The following is a 25,080-nucleotide window of genomic DNA, read 5'->3' on the forward strand; positions in this document are numbered from 1 at the left end:
TTAATGAATTAAATTTGATGGATTCTCTGCTTTAAATTGACCCTGTCTAAAAGCCAGGAAATATTCAAATATTTACTAAGTACCTACAATGTGTGTAATAGTCATATAATTTGTTATATAAATTAGGACCTTTTTAGCTGAAAGAGTCATTATAATTCTGGCAAGACAACAAAATATAAATTGGGAAAAACAAGACACAGTGTTACCCCATGCCCTATGTTAGAAACACACAGTCATTGTCATTAAAATCCCCAAAATATGGAGGAGGGGGGAAGTTTGTTTACTAAGGCAAGAAAGTTTGGAGTGATAAATACTTGGAACATGGGCAGTCAGAAAATATTCCCATTTCTCAGGCCACTCTCCTGGCTGCACTGATGGAATCATATCACTTAGCATCCTAGCATATGTGATACACAAGCTTCCTTCTTTTTAAAAATCCTTAGTTTAGAGAAATATCTCACTGATTAGCTTTTATAGGTACATACTTATATCTCACTTATGAGCTTTCACAGATATTCTGATGAGGATAAACTGACTAAATATATCCATAAACTCTTGAATACTTCAAAAATACTATCTATAGTTGTATTCATTTGGATATTTAAAGCATTCTGAAGATTTTCAAATCATTTAGGATGAAAATATACATTTTTTTCATTAACAAAATGGTACTACTTGTACATTCAGTGGATACATGTCATAGGATCTATAAAAATAAAGGACATGCAGCTTCCAAAAAACACTCACAGATTATTGCCATCAAAGAATTAAAGTTGCCAATGTTAAAACACTCGCGAGCTACGTCAATGAAATACTCAATCATTCTTGCCCGGTGCTTCTTCTTTACAGGCTGCACAGAGAAAGAGAAAATAGGACAATATAGAACAGACACATGTAAAATAAGTTACGAAAAAATAACACTGAGAACCAAGAGACAGAGAAAAGTTTCTCACCATGCAAATTTCTGTAGCAACCAAGTAGCTAAGGCGATTAAACCATTCCACATAAGCCTCTAAATTCCGTGTTTTCTTCCGTTCACTGTAACAATTCTACAGAGAAAGCAAAATGAGCAGATGTGTTAGAAAACAAAAAGAGTTTATGGGCTCTCATTTTTTGACATGCACAGGCCTTTTTTCCTCAATTTATTGATTAGGAAAGTTTTGCTGGAAGGGGGAGGCGAGGGGAGGAGATTCACTAACATTCTTGACTCTCTTTACATAAGTATCAAGATCTATTAGTATAGTTGAGGAATGCCCTATAGGCTAGAAATCACTCTGATGCACTCATGATGGCCTTTTCCTCCCAGGAAACTAAATTATTGTAGGTCAGGTCTATCCTCAGCAGCACAATTCAGAGAATGGGTTTTGGTAGCATCTTGAAACAATTTTGACCAATTAATGGGGTGTGAACTTTAATTGCTATCAACACAGAAAGGAGTTGAGAATGCAGGAGACTAGAAAATTTGCTTCTAAAATTTCAAAATTTCTTTTATACTTGAGTCTAGGACAAATTTTGGAACATGATGTGGCAAGAAACTAAGTATCCTCCAAGGTAGATAAACAGAAGTCTACACCAGCATGAGCTTCTAGCAGGGCAAAGTGACACTACACAAAGTCAAAGGAGCTCAGCTCATCTTGGAGTTCAAGGACGAGCTTCAACAGGTTAATTATACCCCTCTTTCCTTCCTTTCAAAAGAAACAGACAAACAAAAATGTTTAACAGCCTTCTATTGCAAAACCTAATTTTCACTTCCTGTACTGAGGGAAATTATTCTAAGGCCGGAAAACAGCTGCTGTCCCTACTCCCAAAGAGGCGTTTTCATTAGTGGGTGATGCAGTGTTCGCCCAACAATTCAAAAACACTTCGACAGGTCACACAAGAGGGAAACAATTTGTTTATGTATGTACATTGATTTTACAGCCCATGCCCAGTTTTACCTTCTTTACATGGCTTCGCTCAGGCAATAAACATGTCAAGAAGCATTTACCTTAAAACAAGAGGCAAAGGGCCTCCCTGGCGGCACAGGAGTTAAAGACATAGTGCTATCAAGCTGTCGCCAGCCACTGCAAAATGAGTTTGATCCCCGGCCAGGGAGCCAACCCACATGGCGCAGCAGATCTCGATTGTCTTGCCCTCTGCTCCCCTCAGCAGTGTATTTCAGCACATCTGCCTGTTCTGCTCCCCACTCTGTCTCTGGTGAATCCTCTCACTGATTACCTCTGGCCTACACCCCTATTCCTGTATGCATAAATAAATCTTTTTTTAAAAAACCAAGAGTGCTATGCTCAAGCACTCGGTGTGCAGTCCTCCTGTCTTCATGGCCTCTGTTGTTACTGAATCAAGAGCAGATCATTGTCTGATAGTTTCTTTCTGACTTAATCTGCTAAAACCATTATGCTCCTACAGCCATCACAAATGCTTACATCTACTTGCTTAGTAAATTTCCCAATAAGGAGGAAGAAGAGGCTAAACATTGATAAGGTAAGAATCCTATAAAGGCACATGGAGACTTAGCTCAAGAACAATTGCTATGAAACAGATATGGTTAATAGGAAAAAACTTTTCTGATTTTAAAATCTAGAACAAAACAGTCCTATTTCTGTCCCTTGTGCATGGCAGACTAAGGAATTCCACTTCCAGTGTTAGGGTTAACTTCTGCATAGACTGATTACCTTGTCATTGTCCAAAGGGTCCTTCTGCACAAATGCCTGAACAAATTCTTCTGGCCCAATATAATTGAGCCTCTCCTGTAATACAAACCCAGCAGGTCAACAATATTAAAGAGAATGAGAAGACATGAACTGCCAATGACATGGGCTTTGACACTACCCCCATTTTTTTTTTTTTTTTGTGGGACCCTCGCCGGCAGCCGGCAGCCAGGGAGCGAACCGGTGCTGCAGAGGCTACAGGCAGCCTCGCAGCCCAGTGCTCAACCGCTGTGCCACCAGGGGAGGCCCGACACTACCCCCATTTTTAATGCAGCTTGTAAAGTGAACCCTTAACCTTTAACCAAAATACAGTTATTATTTTAAAAATCTGAACAAAATAAAATAAAAGTCTGAACAGAAGCAATTTTCAGCTTGTGTCAATGTTCCACTAGACAGTAGGAGACTAAGCAATTAATGGGAATACTAATTAGAGGAGGAACATGTAGAAGGTCAATAAACTCTATGTCAGTCTTCCTTAGTACTTATTTTAAAGTGAATTCCCAGAATAGCTAAAGCATTCATATACTCAAATTTCTAAACAAAACATCTCCCAGCTATTGCATATATTTTCCCATTTGGATTATTTTAACCTCTTCTATGACATTACTACTGACAAACACACTGATTGCCAAGTCTTGGGGGTAAAGTATAGGATTATCTGACTTACCAGTTCTATATGCGTCAGTTGTTGGGCCAAAGTGTAAGGATCACTGCAAACAGTGATAATGTCCCTTTGTATTGACTGTGGCTTGGTCTTGAGGACTGTGAGTCGATCCGTGGATGTGGAGCTGATTTTGGCCAGGAATTCCTCATACTGGCTGAGGGTAGTAAGTTTGTGGATCAAATTCTGGATCATCTGATGGGCATTCTTCCTATATGTCTGCCAGGGAACAGCACATCAATTTTCACCACTAAGCGAGCTCAGAAAGTGTGCACTAAAATGATTTTACTTTGATGTTGGAGAAGCATTTTTAGTTCAGGGCAGTTATAGGCAGTTTCAGCCTAGCTATAATGGTTTAAAAGGCACCTGTGCAAAAGATGTCTCATCAGACCTGTAAGATTTTCTCAGGCTGTTCTTGACAGTAAAATTCAGACTGGGCGAAGAAAGCACCAAATAACATTTAGATTTGATCTTGGGGGAATCCAATGCAATAAGTACCACATTCAACTAAATATCCTAGGCTCGCACAGGAATGCACCAGTTTACTTTGGAAAGTTGAATGGCATTAAGAGCAAGCCAGGGCCTCCTATCCTAGTACTTTTACTTCTCAATTTCCCACTCTTGTTATTCTCAGTCTCATGAGTCTTAGGCATGGACAGCTACCAGACGGAAATGCACCATCACCTCCCATTCACCCATCAACCCAACTGATGCAACTGACTTCCAAAAATAACACTGGTTACCATGAGGAAACCACTGCCACTTGGCTAATGTCTGTTTCTTTTGTATTCTTGTGTCAGTGGCTCATGTTCCTGATCAAATTCTGCTATGTGGCAATTCTGCCTGGAATGCTACTACCAGCTATTGTTTGCTATTGTATTGTGCTACAACCACAACACGACAACCACAACACTTAGGAAACATTAATTTTAAAAAGAAATTAACTGTATTATAAATGTCAAATTCCTGACTCTGAAAATACTTGTTAAGCAATGAAATAACTTTACAAACAATCAATCCTTTGAGTACCATTATCATGATTTAAATTACAGGATTCCCTTATTCTTTTTTTTGTAATCAAATTGCCAAACAAACCACAAATATCCTTGTAGGGAATTAGAGTGCCTGTTATTAGAGAAAGGCACCAGGCTGATTCAACTAACATGGTTCTTAGGTTAAGTGCTCTGATGGAGGACAAGTCTGGTGATTTTATATGCAGAAGGTTGAAGCTTCACTTTTTTAATTTGGCCCTTTTTGAAAGGTAAATCATTTTCTGAGATTAATTGTCTAAAAATTAAGTGGCTAAAAACTATATTTCTTACAGAAGCAACTTGGTTTATCAGAGAATATTACAGAAAACTCAAAGGAATAGCTATTTGCTGAAGAAAATGGTGAATACATCTGGTCACTTCTCACACAGTCAAGCAGGAAAGCACAACACAGCCTCCTTTTCCTCTGCTCTACTTGGCGAATGCATATTCCATTGATTTCTTTAAACTAGTCCATTATATGACCTTATTTTTTTTTCTCTCTACATTCACAGACAATCCAAAAATCACTAAAGGAATACCTAAGTGTTTTTAAAAAATGAAACTTACACAAACCTATCCTCCACACAGCATTAAGGTTATCCTCTTAAGAAGATGCTATCTTTCTTATAATATGCTTGTCACTCAAGGTGAATGCCTTTTTCTTTGGAATTCAAGGCAGCTCAAGACTACGTTGAGGGCTATTTTAAGTCCCTGTCCTTACTTTCCTTGCCTCTCCTACTTTCATAATCTTAAGTCACATTTAGTCTTTTCACTTAAAATAGTTTCTTCAGACTTCTATACCCAATGTCATAATAAATGCCTTATATGAGAGATGCTACTTCTAAAAATTGTGCAAACATTTCCTAGTGTATTATTCATGATAGTTAATAAACACCTCTGGAAGATACTTTAGTTGCAGTACATACTGGCCAGCATGCAGAATACACTTAAGAAAGCTTAAGTGTCATAATGACTAAAGCCTCTGTGTCAGAGTAACCCACGAATGTCATTCTCACTACTATGAAACAGCCTAGTGTGGATAGAAGTCTATTCTATGGTAAGTCCTTCTGGAAAAAAAAACTGAATTTTCTGAATAAAAAGTATACTGTTTCCAACAGAATAATTTTTAAAAAGATAAAATAGGTCCACTTCTATTATTGGACTTCTGTGTGGTAGCTGAAGGAGGATACATCTCCCTGCACTGACAGGAAGAGATTCCTCACACATGATAGAGTGAAAAAAAACAGAATGAATAGGTACACACACACACACACACACACTCTCACACGAACTGTACATGCAACTTCTATGGATGGGTTATATATGTATGAATACACAGATATTGAAGACAAACCTCTGGAAGGACACACATAAAACTCACAAAAGGCATTGCTTTTAAAAACAGAATCAGAACTAATTGAAGTTTTAAGTGCTTTGTGTGAATTATTTTTTAATTTTCAAAAATGTGAAGTGCTCTTATATTACCTGGTTTATTAAAAAAGAAAAAAAAACTGTTAAAACTTTCCCACAAAATGGGATTTCTTAGATCCAGTAAAAATGCACAACTTTTAAACAAGTTTTCTTCACTCAGAAAAGCTATAAACAACTCATTTTAAATTATCACCCATTAGCCTATGTCTCAGGATCTCTTCTGCATGTGATATCATTCCTACCTCCTGCCCCTGCCCCCACGTGCTTCCTCAGGATGCTCAGAGAAAAAACACTTGTCAGAAATGACCACCCAGCTCAGGTCACTACCTGGGGCACCAGCTGAGAATGAGTGTACCAGCCCAGTAAGCAGCTAAACATGGCAGCCGGCAGCTTGGGTGTCTCCTACTGAGATGCAAGACTAGATTCGTCTGAGGTGCAGTCTGGGGATCTTCATGGAACTACTACTCAAGTGATTCTGCTAAGCAGCAGTATGCATAGCACCATGGTCTGCTAGTTTATCTGCCAAAGCGTCCTTATTCTACAGTTTAAACGGGCATTTTAGGGAAGAGGCAGTTGAGGGGTCAGTTAGTCATACAAACAGACAGCAAATCTAAGGGGGGAAATGTGCATAATAGGGTATAGGGAGAAAACTACCCAAATAATGTGGGTGTGTGTCTGTGTGTGTGTCTGTGAGAGAGAGAGAGAGAGAGAGAAATATATGTAAGTGTGATCTCTTAAAAGTTTTCTTCTGCATTTGATCCCACTTGAGAAGCCAAGCTTCTTGTTGTTAAGCATGCTTCCTCACTGAGTCATGAATTACTAAATATGCACTTAGTCTTTTTTATAACTTCAAATGCCAGTGGCAGTAATTACCTAGCAAATAAAGATAGAAGTTCTTATTATAAAGACCAGTCCCTTAAGGAAAAGAAAATTGCGTTCTACCCACTACAGTCATTTGTCATATAATTCAATCATTAGTTTCATTTCATGTTTCTTGCAGGCAAGTCCTAATAAACCACTTCATTTTGGGCAGTTCCCCAGGAGGGAAACACATTAAGCCAAGTTATGTTGAACTATCCTAGCAGATTCAGAAGAACTAAGCTAAATTATATAGAGGGCACACCTGGATTCACTGACTGCCAAAAAAAAAAGAAATCCCTGAAGTCCTCAGCAAGAAGCAACAAGCCCACACTCCTTCCTGTGGAGGGAAATAATTTTTCCATGGAGGGAAATTTTTTTTCTTAGTCCAGTAATTGATTGATTGACTCATTCATTCATCAAATAATATTCAGAGCCAGGCACTGAGCTAGAAGTTAAGGATGTTATGGTGAGCAAAGGGGGCCCACCATAGTGTCTACTGGGGCAAAACAAGAAATAAAAAAGCAAGCAACTACTAGTCACAGGGTGCTATGAAGGAAATACTGGTGAAAGCCTATAACCGGGGGATTGGGTCATGGCTGGGGTAGGGAGGGAAGATCTCTCAAGGGAGAGGCACATAAGCACATGACAGATTAGGAGGCTGTTAAGTGAAGAGCTGTAAGGGATACGAACACAGGGCAGTCACCTGATGAGGAAGGAGCAGAGTACTGAGAGAAATTGCCAATCACTCAGATCAATCGGCTGCCATCAACTCAATGCTGGACAGAAGAGTCAGAGAAATAACACTCCACAGTGAAACCACGCTAATCAGGCGGGTGACATCTCCCCACTCAACCTCTAGGTTAATCGATCTGGATAAACCTGGCTTATCTACCCATCTCTTTTCATGCCCAAAAACAAATACTCAAGGATTTGTTATTAACATGGGAGTGCTGATAAGCAGTCTGTTCAGGGCCTCCCCTGGTGGCGCAGGTGGTTGAGCGCCACGCTGTGAAGCTGTCTGAAGCCTCTGCAGCGCCAGTTCGATCCAGGCCGGCCGGGGAGGTCCCACATGATGTGGCAGACCTTGCCTGTTGTACCTGCTGCTTCCCTCGGGAGTGTATTTCGTCAGTCTGCCTATTCTGTTCCCCGCTCTGTCTCTGGTGAATCCTCTCACCCTCCCGCACTTTTGGCCTATACCCCGGTTCTTGTATAAATCAATAAATAAATCTTTAAAAAAAAAAAAGAAGAAGCCTGTTCAGAAGGTGTCTAACCCTGTGGGCAGCCCATGGAACCCTTGAATAACTTGATCTTGCTTTTTTTAAAAAAGGCAGACCCTATCTGGCCAACACAAAAGCAATCTCCCTCTCTGACTCACAAGCCAAGAAACATGAAAGATGATCCATTTGGCATTTTCAAAACACTAACATTTTTTTAAAATATGTTTAAGGTGATCCTTTCAAAAGGGACTAAGTCACCCTATCTTTAAAAAGGCAATAGAGGAAAGGTGAGATGAGTGTATATAAAATTAAGGACCTGAACAGAATTTCACTGAAATGAAACACTGACCAACTCAAGAGTTCAACCTTCAAATAAGAAAAGTCCTTATGTTGCCACTAATCTCTTCAGCAGATTGTCATAAACCAAGGTCACTGAGCCAGTTAAGATGCTACCAGGCACCCATCAGCTCACCCATCTAAGATTTACAACAAGACTGCACTGTGATGCTTAACTTTTGCCTTTGTGATGGAGGGACCTACCAACAGGTACCTTGCTAAAACCTGTTACCTACAAAATTACAAAATGATTATAACAGTCAGAACTTGCAAAATGACTCAGGAAATGACCCATTCAGCTTTATAGGAATGGCTGTCTAGAGCAGGAGGGGTCAATATAATGTCAGAAGGGAACAGTAAAAAGGCTAATTCCCTTTTCATGTGTAGAACATAATGTGGGAAACCAAGTACAAATTTTTCAAAGGCTAATTTTATGTAATTTTAGTCTGATTTTTATTTAAGTTGGGGAAAATGGCATGCAAATATATTCACAGAAGCAGAGAGGGGAGTATCTTGTTACATGATCTTTAGAGCACATCCCTGAAATAATGACTTCTCAAGGAAGGTTATTCATGATGGGAAACTGCATTTTAAGATGAATGAACAAGATATCATTGTAAGTGCCAAATGCTTTGTTATCTTTCTCTAGGTGAAAATGTTGTATCCCTGTCTAAGCAACTTATTCCCAGAAGCTCACCAGTAACACAAGATACTACAAAGACATCCTTGCCCAACAAGCCTCAACACAGAATACCAGCCCTCCAGGCCTGCTTCAAAGAAGATAACTTTGAATTTGTCACAGCTAGTTAGCACTTATCAAAGGCTCAATTGAGGGAAGTGATATTTGTGAAAGTTTATCAAAGAGACTTGCCTTCCATCTCCACCTATTTTAGGTGCTAACCTTGACTCAACTTCCAGGCACCAGAAGACTTGGATCATTTTCTCTTTGTTTTCTCCTTTCTCAAAGAATTACCTTTGCTAATTTACATATTAGTCTTATGGCCTCAGCTTTTCTCAAGTAGCATTTGTCATGAACACTATACAGTGCAATTGCCATGAGGTCATTCTACACCCTGCTCTACAAAGACCCTCAAAAGAATGTTATGGAAATTTTCATTTAGTTTAATGCCCTGAAGAATCAGCATGCTTTCTTTATTCTGAAAGTGAAAATTATGTAACAACATGCATTTCCCTTTTACCTGGAGCTCATTCATATCCCTGCATTCCCGCCTCTCAACATTAGCATATTTGCTTTTTCCTTTCCACAGTCCAGTTCATCTATTTCTATTTATGATCGATTACATACTACTTATTATTTGTTAAATGTTAATGTGTTTATTTTATACCTATTAGTGTTTACATCTATCCATATATTTATTACCTAGCTAGCTATGTTCTATTGCAGTGAATGATTAATTCATTCAAATAATATTCAGAGCCAGGCACTGAGCTCAGAGCAAAGAGGACACAGCATAGAGTCTACTGGGGTGAAATAAGAAAGAAAAAAACTTTTGAAAGGAAACTTTTGGAAAGGAAAAAGGCACAAGTAAAATTAAAGCAACCTTGCAACATGAATCCTGTGCATGAATTGACATGAACTTACCCCCATATCAATCATATAAAACTCCAGATCATATCTCTTTGAAGTGGGATTGTATAATCATCCCCATTTGACATACCAAACAGACCAATATACTATGTTGAAGACTTGCCCAAAGGCAAAATAGAAAGAAAGCAGAGATTCTGCTGTGTATTTCAGACCCTTTCCCACTAAGTCTACGCCTGGGAATTCAAGTGGTTGTGCTAAATCCAAGTTACCAACCTCCTCGCCACTGGCTATTCGGTGAGCCAGATCTTTCAAGTTTCTCATCATTCTTTCATCCCGAAAATCATACGGAAATGTTTCTGTCCATTCTGTCAGGAGTTGAAGGATTTTGGGGGCAATTTTTCTTATCTGGCTCTAGGAAGAAAAAACAAATCCAATTTAGTGGTATCTGTCACAAACTATATCAAATAAATAAAATAATAAACTTCGAGGGCAGCTTTGGGGATTGAAGAAGGGTCCCCCTCCCTGAAGCTAATGCTCTGTGCCATCAACCGAAGGCAGGATCTAGGAATCTTTCATGGCATCAGAATTATGCTGTGATCTTTATACCATTCCCAATTCCCTGTGCATAGCCACCATACCGTTTATGCACTCTTACCTGGGAAGCCAACTTTACAAAGTCTAAGCAGTAGAAGGACCATATGTAATAGAAAAACTAAAGTGAAATTCAAAATGTAGCATTACCTTATCACTGTTAGGATCACTAATCCTCTGGTGTTCAACACATAAGTGGCAGACTTTGGCCATTAGCTCGTAGGGATGCATAAATAACCGAGAACTGAGTAGGAAGGTAAATATGTATGTCCTCTGGGGTAAGAGACAAAAAAAATCATCATGGTTAGATTCTCTCTAAAATTACAATCTCCTCTGCATCTTATTTCATTGAGTTCTCTTGATTCAAAAGTGATATCTATTACTAAAAAAAAAAAAAAACAAAATACTCATTGTAAGATGGATTTCTCCTCTACCTCCTAATGTATCTTTTCCCTTAAGCCATACTAAAAATAACAGAAGTACAAGGATAAATTTAGCTCCCAAAATTATTCACAGCACATTTTCACATCCATCCTCTGGGAGCCAGGATCCTAGAACAATAACTCATTCTAGTAAAGAAGAATGAAATTCAGCCCAGAGAGATAAATCTAACTTAAACATACCACCCATACAGAACCTTGTTCTGTGTCCAAATATTATGGTAACTCAATGGAAACCACACAAACACCCAACCCACATCAGCTCAAGAATTCCCCAGTGTGCCCAGCGAGGCACACTGGAATGTTTGTGTGTTTGTGTCAAAACATTCAAAGGCAGGCTTTCAAGTCATCTATTTACTTGCTCAAAGGCGAAGCAATTTGATAAAACACAATATCACTCTATATACTTTTCTTTAACCTCACTGTTTCCCAAGAAGCCAGTAATGAAGTAGTGCTTATTTGTCATAATAGTTTCAGACTCCCAATGAAAAGAGAAATTCCATGGGTCACCCTCCCCACCCTAGGCGTATTTAGTGTCTCATAAACACTTATGGGGTTGAACAAGGGGTTCATTTTACTGTTGGTTACAAGTTTTCGCTGTGTGGCAGCATATTTGAAAATGCCAAGCAACAAATCACACAGAGAGATAACTCAGTAAGAAACATGATGGGGAACTATGGTGGCAAGCACAAACTACCTTGTACACTAAGGTCTTTATTTATAAAAACATGGATCTACAGTCTAGATATTTTAATGAAATCTTTTACACAACCAGCTGCTTCATAACAGGGGCCACTGTGCAGGAAGGAAGGGAAAGAAGCATAACTTGCCCCAGAAAAAATTCTCCTTTACCCTCATGGAATTGCTATCAAGAATGAGAAAATTTAAATTAATTTCAACAGTATTATCAACACAAATGTTGGTTATCAAGCATAAGCAAACATGCCATCTAAGAGCCAATCTATAAAGAATTGCATATGGAATATAAATCTTGCTCTGTTTCTATGTATTTCCCTGACATTTCTCAGCATAGTGGTGCTCTTGAAAACAAAAAAAGGTAATAGACATTCTCGGAGCATCCAGTACTCTCTGGCATTACTCTCGAAGGACCCAAGTATACATATGCATGAATCAAGCAGATACTTCACTCAAACGGTATCTGACTGCCTCTAAGGTGCTGCCTACCTGGAGACAAATTGCTATGCAGACATCAACCAAAACTGAAATCATACTTAGGTTCAATGTGATCTCAGAACACTCAATAATCAGTGTGCAATTTCTTATTAGCAAAATTTTTGCACCCCAGATGGAAATCTATCGTATCTAGGGTCCCTGCCTACTACATCATCATTTCTGCTAAATATTGAAGATGGATTTCAGTGCAACAAGAACACCTACATCCGGATAGTAATCCACATTAGGTACTAAATGCTGGATGAGTGCTTCCAGGGATCCAGAGAGGAGGTTGTTGTCATGGTAATACAATCCTCCACAGCTGTCCTCCGCAGACTGATAAAGGTTTCGGTTGTAACCACTGCTGTCAAACATTGCTGAAAAGGGAGGAGTCTGAGGCATGCTTTCCTAAAATAAATTAAAAAAGAGAGAGAGAAAACAAAATGTCAGCAATATGCAGTTCAAACACAAAAGTAAACTTTGATAAGTACCAAGCTTTAATAGTAATGGGGAAAAAGGGCCTCCCTAGTGGAGCAAGGGGTCAAGCACCGCACTGTGAAGCAATCCACAGCCTCTGCAGAACAAGTTCCATCCCTGGCTGGCCAGGAAGAATCCCACATGGCACAGTAGACCTCTCCTGTCTCACCTGCTGCTCCCCTCAGCAGTGCATTTCAGTCAGTCTGCCTGTTCTGTTCTCCACTCTGTCTCTGGTGAATCCTCTCACCCCCCGCATCTCTGGCCTGTACCCCAGCTCTTGTATGCATAAATAAATAAGTCTTTAAAAAAATAGTAATGAGGGAAAAGGCAATAAAAAAAGGTTAGTTTCTGATACAATATGAATCCATCAAGAACGAAATTGCTCTTTGAGTAGCACATGCACACCTACTTTTGAGAAACCATCTCATTCAACTAAATATCATAAAATGCTCAGATGTAAGGATCCAATCTGGACTTCAAGTCAAGCCCCTGGCTGTCATATTTTGATATCATTCCTTCACATTTGGTTGTGAAAGAGGGTAGGTGGGTAGAAGAACTGGGCTTTGAATTGCTTTATCCCACTGAGTCCAGTATTATCTGAAGGTAGAAATGAGGAAGTTTTCAAAGTGGTGGAGAAGAATTAGGTAACACTTAAAAAATATCCAACTAGCACTTGACATATTAGAAGATAGCCAAAATGGAAGTTGTAAAAAAATGAAATAGTAAAATGGCCTAGAATTAAAATCCATAGTGAGTGTGTGAGTGTGTGTGTGTGCACATGAGTATGTATACAAATGGACACACACATCAGGAGATTTAATGCTGGTTTCTCAACTTTCCCTGGAAGATCGGATGCTATTGATCATCACCCCTTTGCATCAAATTCTTTTGGGGGTGTGGGGGCTCTATAAAGCCTCAGTTCTCAGTCAACATGCAGGTTGAGACAGCATCTAACTTAGGGAACAAGGAGCACTGTGAGCATCCTCTCCATTTGTGTACTTGGCAGCTCATGCAGCCCTTGTCCGGGGTACTCAGTAGAAGCCAGAGGCTATTAAATTAGGACTTGGGTTCCTTGGGACAGAGCACCAGGCTCTGAAAACAGGCTCCTGGTTTCTGGCAGGTTTGGACAATGGAGGCATTCAGAAGCTGCCCATATGGAGGGGCACAGAAGGCTACAATGGGGTAGCCAAACTGCAGGCCTGGACCGAGGGACAGAGTGTGTGGAGATTGCAGGAGGACACAACCTGGGCTAATCCTTCCTTTCAAGATGCCAAGAGAGATTTACATCCAAACAAGGGGGGTGGGTATGGAGCCCTCCTTGGAGGCACATACGTCACTGCAGGCACATCTGTTCCTGCTCCAGCTACCAGGCCATAGCACCATAAAGTGTGAGTGGGCCTCGGCAGGGGGTGGTCAGGCAGGGTGGAGTGATGGGAAAAAAATGACATCCATTACAAGGTCCACCTGACAGGTGGAACTGACATTCAGGGAGGGGAGCAGCAAGAAAGAGAAATTGAAATAAAGCTTCAGCTCTATGTATTTCGTCCATCCAGAAACACTGCTGAGCGGAAATTTAAAAGACTCCATGAAAAAAGAGCCACAGATGAAAAGAAAGTGATTCCTGAGAATGGCTCAATCTGGGAGATCTGTCACAGTCAGGGTCCCCATGGCTGTGGCTCATGCTCAGCGGGACATGGTCATAAGGTCAAAGAATCTGGAACAACAAGATATAAGTGTTTAGTGCGTAAGACCTCACGCATAGGAATCACAGGGAATTAAATGACTCAGTGTTCACATTTTATAAGGCAATGGACAAAGCATGTGCCTGATCTCTTCAAATTCCAGTTTTCTGTGTACATGTTTCTTGCATGTATAACCTACGCAAACAGGCTGTCCTTGCTGGGAAGGAGATTAATGACCTTCTACCCTTGCCCTGAGAAACTCAAAATGAACACAGGCTGGGAGGTCTAGACCTGAGGTGAGAAACACCTAAAAGTTGCTTTGGGACACCCCGGAAAGCACTGTGCCTCTGGGTCTGGTGGCTGTCCCTGGTTTCAAGCTCTGGCTGGTTAAAAATCGCCCTTCCCTGAATAGGGTAGAGAGTGAGAAGAACTCACTACATCATGCCCTTGGAGGTTTTTTTTTTTTTTCTCCTGTTAAGACCATGGATTTTTCTCTGATTTCTCATTGCTTCTGAAATGAGCAATCCTGATAAAGTACTTCTAGAAGATGGTTGTCCAGGATTTGGAAATTTGATAAAATCAAAAAATGTTAAAAGCTCAAGGGATCACAGAAATCACCTGGTCAGGACTTTAAAAACAGATTTCCTTTCACATTCCAACTTCAGTCAATTTGAAGCAGTTTGTAGAGGTGTGAGGATAAGTGAGAAGAATTCAAAGGCTGCAACTGAGAGGGAATGAGTGTTCTCCATGATTAGCAATGACTGCAAGACAGAGGAGTCGGAGCCCACATGCATCAACTCTGGGCTGATCTCCTTGTTTATAAACCTCCCAGGGGAAGCGAAATGACCAGGACAGGGTTATACAGCGATGAGACCACAGCACCAAGTGAACCCAGTGGAACCACCTGAATTTTGCGCCCCTGTGGCTAATTCACAGTAAGTCCTGGGCCACAGAATGCTCACCAGCCACTCACCAAGCAGTAGTACTTATTCACCCCATGAAGAGAAAAAGGACTCAGAGTTAATGAAATCCTAATCTGGTCCTTAATAGCAACAAACACTTCAGAAAGTCACTCCTCCCACCCCTACAAACATACCAAGTATGTTTGTTATTTGGGAAATGATTTCCAATCCTGCTTACCCCTTCTAAAATTCCAAATGATAACATAACTACCAATTTTCTTTTCAGCAAAGCCCTTAAAGCACTATGAGAGGGATGGAAAAAGGCTTTTGGATTGTCCCCAGAAACGTATCACTCACAGGATTGCTTTGCGAAGGTGCAAAACAGCAACACTTAAAAAACCCCTCTTACCAGCCTCCAAAAGGAAAGACTGGAAACAGCAATGGAAACCAAATGGAAGTAGTTAATTCGGGCCTTAGCTTATTATATGTAAAACTCAAATTTAGTAAGAGTTATGTCACAGATTGTTTTCTGCCTTCCACTGATTTAATTTCCCTGAAGCACCTTGCTGAATGTGTATACAGCCACAACCAATTGCTGAGATTCAAGTCACCCCCAGAGACTCCAAACCCTAATTTATGCACCATGATCTTACTTGTCTGTCTTGCATATACTCAAACAACCTCTTTCCAACTTCTCTCTCTTCTTTAATTATACATTCTTTTATGATGGAGCCCAGCATGCTGGACAAGGTCTCTATATTCCAGTCCTTTACTTCTCTGCATCCTCACTCAAGTCCCTGACTTGAGAAAAGCCTAGAAGCATATGTGGTAGGTTCTGAGAAAGCCAGCACTCCTGTTTAAGGTTTACTGCCTATGAATGCCTGTTTTGAATGCTGCTATACCTTTTGACAGGCATTCTCACTGTTTTGACTGCTTAGGGAAATCAGGTTCAGGAGAACTGTAATAACTCCCTTGCAGTTACACAATGGACAAGGGATAGAGAGGGCAGGATTCCAAACCTAAGTCTCCAGAATGCAGACTCAAAAGTTATTATACTACATCATGTAAAACTGCAGTGGTCCTTTGTGACATTCTAATGTCTAGCCAGAAGCTGAGAGGCCTATCAGTGTGTCCCAAACTTTAGAGTATTCGAATTCATAGATTTTTGCATGTACTACATACATTCTTACACCAAAGATATATTAATGCCACGAAATACTCTTATTAAAAAAGCAGCCATCAACAGTAGTAGTTAAGCTCCTGAGCTCTGTAATCAAAGTACAGTCCTATCTAGGCAGAGGCAATTGTTTATATTTTAGTGAGATTGAGGTGTACTCATAAAGGGTAGCGGGATAAGAAAACACATTAATTGACCGTCTTTTTTTCTATAATATACAAAGGAATAGAGCACCTTAATGGTGGACGGCACTTCAGAGTCAATGAAATACAGAAATATTTGCTTGTATATAAGTACTTTATAATTTTCTAGAAAAAAGTTCTGAGACAAATGACCTAAAATAGATCATGGGTCACCGTGATCATCATCATTTCTAAGCCCTGATAAAAGCCAGTCTCGCCATTTGCTGGAAAGATCAACTACCTTGTGTAATAGATGCATTTGGTAAACAAAGGGAAAGGTCAGCAAAATGTTACAGAAAGTACTGTTTGTAAAGTGTATTTTTACATACCTACAAAATAAACACAGTGGCTCTATTCTTGCAAATATTTTCCCTTTTATTGCCCACATAAAGAATGACTTTTTCAGCACTACTCAGATTTGATGTCCAGGTCTTCAGTGTGAGAATTGAAAAGTGAAGCTCAGAAGATTAAATATTGGCTTGTTTCTTAAGAAAACCCATAAAGGGTGGCACAGGGGTTAAAGGCTCAGTGCTATCAAGCTATCCCCAGCCACTGTGGCATGAATTTGATTCCCGGTCAGGGAGCTAACCCACATGGTGCAGCAGACCTCTCCTGTCTGACCCACTGCTCCCCTCAGCAGTGTATTTCAGTACATCTGCTGTGCTCCCCACTCTGTCTCTGGTGAATCCTCTCACCTCCCGTACCTATGGCCTATAGCCCAGTTCTTGTATGCATAAATAAGTAAAAATAAATCTTCAAAAAAAAAAAGAAAGAAAAACTATACAATATCCAAGTATTGGATATGAGAACTCCAATAAGTATTTCTTCCCGGGCAATCATTTGCTAATGATTAAGTCTAGGAATCATTTAATGGTTTTCTTACTGGAAGAAGGGCTAAAGTGTGAGGCTATTCCTCTCCCAAAGCTTCTTTTCATTTGTTTATCTCAGTCAGTTCTGGTTTCCTCTGATCTGTGGGTTCTGCTCTTCTGATTGGTACAGCACTCACAACGATGGGCTCCCATAAACTTCCAATGTCTTGCTCACTACCCTTGGCAGCATCACTTTAGAACTAAATTCTCCACTCTCTGCAATGATTCATTTCTACAGATTTTGCCCAACCCAATATACCTACCTATGTGGTCATATTTACCAAATATCTTGTTTACAAAAAACTGACTCTTTAATGCTGTGTGACAGCAGTAAGTTAAATGTTGGCATTAATTCACGGTTAAGTCAAACTTCAAAGAAAGTAATCCCTTTGGGGAAGAGATTTATATGAAACACCGGAAAAAGCAGCTGACTTTATTCCCATCACTACCAACAGGACAGAGGCAAAATGGCAGGTTAACTCACAGGCAATCCTCACCTTACAAAGTTTCTTTTGGAGCCAGTTTCAAAAATAGCACATAATTTATCCAGCCTGTGGCTCTAACTTTTTAAGGAGATCACAAGCTTTTCCCCACATCACTTTCAGAGAGCTATACCCACAAGTTTGCACAAACTTTCAAGGAGTAAAGACTCTATGAAATCACACGGGCTGGCTACAGAATCTAAATTTTATCTACTCTTCCACAAAGAAGGAAAATACCATGATTCTGAGGGAAATCTTGTCTCACACCTTCAAGAGTGACTCCCTAGAATTCAAGGAGTACTTGCATTTTTAGGTAGTACTAATCAAATGGATTTAGAGAGTTTTTAAAATGAGGCTGCTTTGGGTTTGGGTAGATACTGAAATAGGCTTTTCCCTTAAACTGAGGCAGCACTTGGGGATGGGGAGGAGGCAATGAAACCATGGGGGACAGATTTTGGTTTTTAAAACAGCGAACCATGCCTAAAGAAAGCTAAGCATACAGGTTACAGGTCTTTTCTGGAAAACTTCCCAAAGGGAAGTTTAAAGATATAGTCAACTCAGGTATACAAGATAAATGTACTTTCTTAAAATTAATTTGGTTAGCCAAAAAGTTGGCTGACAGAAAAGACAGCTTATAGGGGCAGCTAATTCAGGCACAAAGATATATCATGTTCTTCCAGGACCCTGAAAAAATTCAGCCTGACATTGATCCAGCAGCAAGGAAGCCAGCTCTGGGTGATTTAAGGGATGAATGGATTTGAAAGGCATGCCTAATGGTTTCAAACCCACTAAAGCATCAGATGAAAAGCTGCCTTTTTCTAAACAGTGTTTGAATTAGCAACCGCTTTTGCACAATGTTATTTATGATGAGGCAGGTGCATCAGGAGAAGGTGGTTTCAGGTGACAATTCGAATTGGAAAAGAAGTTGAGAAGATGGGTGGAGGAGCAAAATCAGAAGCTATCCTTCAGCCTCTGCCTCAGGTGCTGTGTAAATCTCTGAAAGAATGTCAGTTCAGCACTTCTTTTACACTCAAGAGAATGAGATAGAAAAGGTAAGAGTGAAAGAAAATTAAGTGTTTTCTTTTTCAATCCCTATTTCATCAGGGTGCTTCGGTGCAGCATTTAACAAATCCATTATCTGTACACAGATCGCTATCATTTAGCGTCACTTAAAATGCTAGGCATGTATCCCAATTAAAAAAGCAAACCTGCTGAGGTAGAGGAGGGCCTCTCTATCACAGCTGAACTTTGAAAGCATGTTTGTTTAGTGAGGAGAGGCTCTGTAAGTACTGGAATTACTGGTCCCCCCTACCTAGATTCCAAAGAACTTTGCACTCAGGGAGAGGCCTCATCAGTCCCATTTAAGGCTCCAGAGATCTGAGTTAGGAAGAGTGCACAGTTTAGCTTTCCCCGCCGCTGGTGTCAGGAGTCCGTTGAGTTTCCTTTGGGCACTGCCAGCTCAGCGAATATCACATGCTCAAAGAGTGGATGGAACTAAAGGTTGGACTCAGGGTGAAAGATAAAAGTCAAGTTTCTGACACTATGAAAGCAGGGCTTGAAAATGCCTAGATTATCTTATCATTTTATTCTTTAGCCAGGGAAGTCCTAGAAGCCAAGATTTCTATCAGCATGTCTGGAAACTGTAGACATGGTTACACCTTCTCTAGAGTTCACCTCCTTGAGAAGTGTATGCAGATGCAAACAATACAGAGTCCAGAACTCAGAATCAACTCACTTGGCATGAGTAAGTTAACTCCCAGATAAGTACATTCTTTTGAACTGGAACTGAGTCCCAAATGCTTGGTAAGTGGCATAGTCAAGGGAGGGGGGCATAGGAAGTATTTTTGAGAAAAGATGACCCTGTTTCTCTTTACAAAGATGAAACAGTCGTGTTATTTTTGATTATGAAAAAAATTGCTTTTTTGTTCATTTATCCTAGATGTTACTTTAAAAGTCTTTACTAATTAGTCATTGATAGAGGAAGGCAACTGTGACTCAAATAGTTACTATCTTTGGTTTCCCTGGAAGAAAAACAAAGCTAGTGTTTCTTATCATTTGTCTCAGGGATATCTTGTTAGCAGTTCATTAAAACATAAAATGACATTTCAGGACAGGGCGACTAAAAATGGGCCTGGAGAATCATTCAAAACTTTGCTAGGAGATAAATCTTTACTGTGTGGGAATATAGACTATTGTTGACATTGAGCTGTTTTTTAACCTACAACTTCATACAGTTCCTGATCCTACCAGTAGATGGCTCCATATCCCCTGTTTTGAAAGGGTGGGTGCTTTCCAGCAGTAACAGTCAGTGCTGGTTGCGATAAGCACAGGGACAACTAGAGCTCTGGAGAAAAAAAATAGTAATGAGAATTTGGCATTTGTGATGTTGGAACATTACAGAATTTAGGGAAGTGGCATAGTTCATGCTGTGCAGTTTAAAGTATATACTGGCTGATAAGGCCAGATAGTCTTATGTCTTGTGTCTTAGGTGCCCATCTATGATAAGAATTATTTCCTTTCCCAAAGGAATAAAAGTGCTCTTCTAGATCATAAAAATCATCATTATCTAATTAAGTGCTGTCAAGAAGAACTTTCTGGAATAGTACAAATGTCCCTCTTCTGTACTAATTCAGTATGGCCCTTAGTCACATGTAGCTATTGACACCACTTAAAATATATGGGCTGGTGCAAGTGAGAAACTAAATTTTAAATTTTGTTTCATTTAATTAACCATATCTTTCATACATGGTAGATATCAATTTATGGAATATCATATGGGGAGTATCCTTTATTACAAGAGTTTATTTAAATCCAATTCATCTCAGCAGGAAAATGACTTGATAGTGAGGACATTTGGTCATAAGTAAAATTTTCTACTGCATTTTATTATGAAGCATGACTAGGGGATAACTTTATTTTTTGACTGCAAGTATATGAAAACTATGCCCCCAACCCATTCTTCTGTTTTAAATAAATAGCTTACCTACTGGTAGTTCATAAAGCATTCTCCTTTCTTACCAGGATAATTTTTACTATCCCAAGTTCAACTAATTTTCATGCCAGGACATTCTAATAAAACTTGCAAGTGAATAATTTTCAGATACACACACATCTTGAAATGAGATAGTAAATATATAAACCTGAAATAAAATGACTGCTCAAAAGTGAAATTAAAAATTCTTCAGATAGTCACCCTGACTTAATAAGCTAAAAATTTTCCTGCTTATTAGTAGTTTGCAATATACTTTATAGGAGGAAAACAAAAGCAAAAAAGGCAATTCAAGGAAAATATTAAAGCTCTACAGAAATTTTCATCAACAAAAATAAACTTCACACTCTTGTCTGCATCTCTATGCTTCCAGAAAGCAGCTGAATATCCATATCAATATCAATGCCAATTACTTCATCATTCTTCCACTGCTAATACAAGGTACAAGCACATAAAGTGAGACTACAGTAAAATAAATCAAAGATCACAGAGCTAAAAGAGACTCCATAAATCATCCAGTTCAACACCCTGTCAAATTTATAGAGATTGCACATATAGAAAGAGTAAGTGACCTGTTTGGGCTCTGAACTGAATAGAATCCTAGGTGCTCAAGGCAGAAATCTGCCCACAGCACTAGGCTAATGTCTGTCATTTTAATATAATCAAGGAATCTAATTTTTGTGGATTTAATTGGAGAACCAAAAAAGGACAACTGTAGTATCTTGAAAAGTGAAGGGGGTAGGGAGGCAAAATCTGCATTCAACCACTAACAGCAAAAATCCCATAAATCTTAAGCAATATTTTCAATAGTACAACCGCTCTTTAAGACCTCACAAAATATTATAATGGCTTTTCCACTTACTATGTGTGGCATCAGAATCAAGATTCTCAGTTTCTGCTTCAGGGATGCCAGATTCTTCTGCCAAGCAAGAGGAGATAAATACTCTCTACCTTCTCCTTCTCCCTTTTAAAGAAAGGCTCTGGGGGTTGGGGGGGGGGGCGATGCAAATTGCTTTTCCTTCCAGGTAGCCTTTGGAAGGTAAATCAAGCTGATCCCATTACTTCCTGTGCCAAGTAACATACCTTCCCTAACACTCACCCACCTCCTCCCCTTCAATTTTCTTACCATTTCTCTCTTTTTCCTAGATAGGTATTATGTAATGTGGGTGTGAATTTTGGTTTGAGGGGTTTTTGGGGAGTGGGGTTCATTGTACTTTGCTAGCCAGTAGTTAATTTTAAGATAGTAAGAAAGCAATATTAGTAATATTATAAAAAATATGTGATTGTGATTATGGTACATACTATTTAGTAACATACCTAAAAATACATTGATTAGATGCTCAGCTGGGAAAAAACATACATGTCAATACTTTCTGGTGATTCTCTATTGCAAGTATGATCCTAGATAATAGGTGTGGTAATATCAGATAAAATATCTAGTGAAGCACATACAACAGAGCAAGACTGAAAATGCACCGTGGGAGAAATAAATTCTAATAATTTAACACTCCATTAAACAAGTGGAAAGTACAAGGCCAGTATGCTTAGTAGCCAGAAATGTTGCCACCTCTAGGAAAACAAAGGATTGACCTGCATGTGGTGGAAGAATGCCAACAAGAAACTTGTTAATCATTAACTGATCTCATTTTTGCCAGAAAATCTGCTTGAAAGTAATAAATTAATAGCACTGCTTATGAACCCTGATTTCTGTCAAAAATATCCCAGGTCCTCAGTAGTCAACCACTGTCTTTCCCCCAAAATAAAATAGCTATTAAAACAAGCTGCCCTTCTTTTTTTCTGTTATGAAAACCTCAACAGCCAAGAATGTTTATTTTTATATCTTTTCTGAAATCAATTCTACATTTACTCTAAACTCATATGAGCAGTTATTTTCCTCTCAAATGTGTAATCAGGGGTATACTCCGGTTAATTGTAAACCTCCTAGTTTCTCAGGCTTATCACCATGGTTAGACTATGTTTTCAATTAAGGCACAGTCATCACATGCTAAACTCTAGCTACTGTATTCAAAAGGAAAGTATAATTATTCACCCCATCTGAGTCTGACTGTACCAGACATTATTCAAGAGTGCAACACCCAGATCCCTAGACTCTTCCCCTTTATGCACACAGTTCAGAGACCCTCCCTTGGCCCTTAGAGATCATCCATGGCTAAATATAGAGGTATGCACAGCAGCAGTTCCTGACCAGTCACATGGGGCTGCTGACGAAGGACTCCTTGGAGATGCATTAAGCGTGCGCGCACACACACACGCAAACACACACACTTGTGCATGTTCATCTATGCACAGTATACCCACTGAATTCATTGGGGGAATTCAGAATTCAGAAGAGATCATCGCTGCCCAGGGATCTTCTCCTATAAACAGCACTGTGCCATCCTCTGCACTGTCAGAGGACTTAGCTACGTCGCTTTTGCCTGAACTGCACCAATTCGGCGGGAGTAAGGTGGAAAGCAACAGTCAAATGGTATGCAGGCCGACATACCAACAGAACACACACACACACACACCAGCCCTGATCTCCCCCCTCCCCTTTGCTCCTGTACAGCATTGAAGTTGTCTCCACTGTTCCCTAGAAAGAGGAGCTTCCCTCTGGCTGCCCGCGAGGCTCCCAAGTACCCCTAGCTCAGTTATTATTATCACCCTACCAACCGACTTACCTGAGCCCAGGCAAACCCAAGGCGACTCGGTGTGTACCAAGTTCGCCAGGTGAATGAAGCGAGGCAAGAATATCATTCACTTCGTTAGTGGTGAGCTCTGTTCCCTGGCCCCTTCCTAAGAGTCAGATCGTAGATTATATGGCACCGACACGAGAAGCAATCTCTCACCCCAACACACACACACACACACACACACACTAGCCAAGAAGTAGAAGCAAACAACCTAGGTGTGCACAAGAAAAGAAAGGACAGACGCGATTAGAACTTAGATAAATTCTCAAAAACTACCAAGACCTCAAAACAGAAGGCCTGGTTGTGGCACGGGGGTGAGAGCCAGGCAAATCGCAAACCCATCCCACTTAGGGCCGAACCCCTCAGCCCCCGCACCTGTTGGCATCAGATTCCCTCCGTGGGGGAGTCCCAGGCACCCGCGGCAACCGGGTAGGGAGAATGTCGGGGTTACTGCCTTTTGCAGGGCGCCCTGTGCCAGCGAACCCTCGCCGGTCCCGGGCTCTCAGGGCGCCCCTGGGCGCAGCCGGCAGCCGGGGCGCACCCCGAAAGCCGGGCTTGCTCGGCGACCGGCTCCGCGAGGCTCAGGCGGCCTGGGGCAGCGCGAGGGCAGCATCAAGCCTTCCGAAGCGCGGCGGGATTCGGCGCCTTTGGGGAGAAAAGCCCGGCCAGGAACAACCCACCTGCAGACGAACCCTCGATCCTCAGCTTCTCAGATTTTTGCCGGGCGCCCACAAACACGGCCAAAGGACACGCAGTGAAAACGCGCGGGAAGAAGGAAAAAAAATATTCGCTCAACCAGTCGGGAGCCTTGTTTATACTGAAACTACGGCTGCTGCGGGCGCGCACACCCCCTTAGCTCCGCGACCGCCCCCCGCCGCCAGCCCCGCCCCGCCGGCTTGCGCGGACCAATCGGCACAAAGCTCACCGCCCACCCGGCGGCGCCCCCTGCTCCCCGGGCCGCTGGAGAGTCCCGGGGCGCGGGGGACCAGAGCTGCGCGGCCGCGGGGTGCCCGCCCACGCTGCGGAGGCCGGGGGAGCTGCGGGGTTTACCAGCGCGGGCGCGGGGCTCTCCAAGGCGCGCGAGTCTTCACGAGCGCACCTGTCCGGGGCCGATGCGCAGTCATGTGTGTGTGTGTGTTTGTGTGTGTGTGAGTGTTCATTTACCTGTGTACTACCTGTAAATACCGGCCCGACTCGTTATACAGTATCTGCTAACATCATTATGGGCTAAAGGTTACTGTCCATGCAACTTCCAGAAGCGAGCTCAGAGAAACCACAAGACCATTTGTCCAGCAAATATTTACCGACAGCCTGAGCGTTAAGCTGCCGAATGCTGGGGGCACACAGTAGGCAAAAGTGGGCTGGCCCTCGCTATTCTGAAGCGAAAGGTTTGCTGGCGCGCAAACGAGCAAATGGCCCCACATAGAAAATGTAAAACTGCGGCGATCCCAAGTTCCATCAGAAAAGAGAACCTGTGCTGTGACATAGGATTCTGGAGGCAAAGTAGGGAGGCTGGTCCTCCATAAAGGCCGTGTGGTCATGGTAACCGCATACTCTATCATTCGATACTTAATAACTATTTTAGAAAAAATGTAAAACCCGCAGGACGTCCCCTCATACAAATAAAAG

At 40.9% G+C, this 25,080-nt stretch overlaps 1 protein-coding gene across 12 annotated transcripts in view; it reads right to left on the reverse strand.

The window, feature by feature from the left end:
• RASGEF1B (RasGEF domain family member 1B) overlaps positions 1–25,080 on the reverse strand; it is a 559,061-nt gene that overhangs the window by 13,421 nt on the left and 520,560 nt on the right. For 11 of the 12 annotated variants that reach the window (XM_054688371.1, XM_054688366.1, XM_054688372.1 and 8 more), the window contains 7 exons: positions 12,224–12,406; positions 10,536–10,658; positions 10,068–10,205; positions 3,376–3,588; positions 2,673–2,747; positions 954–1,049; positions 748–850 (listed from right to left, as the gene is read on the reverse strand). In XM_054688371.1, the coding sequence (XP_054544346.1) occupies positions 748–850; positions 954–1,049; positions 2,673–2,747; positions 3,376–3,588; positions 10,068–10,205; positions 10,536–10,658; positions 12,224–12,406 (931 nt within the window). Of the gene's footprint in view, positions 1–747; positions 851–953; positions 1,050–2,672; positions 2,748–3,375; positions 3,589–10,067; positions 10,206–10,535; positions 10,659–12,223; positions 12,407–24,131; positions 24,283–25,080 lie in introns of those variants that run through there. The other variant, XM_037529057.2, reaches the window with a different exon arrangement.

The sequence above is a fragment of the Talpa occidentalis genome, unplaced genomic scaffold, assembly GCF_014898055.3.
Source record: "Talpa occidentalis isolate TD23 unplaced genomic scaffold, MPIMG_talOcc4v2.1 talOcc4.6, whole genome shotgun sequence".
NCBI classification, from domain to species: Eukaryota; Metazoa; Chordata; class Mammalia; order Eulipotyphla; family Talpidae; genus Talpa; species Talpa occidentalis.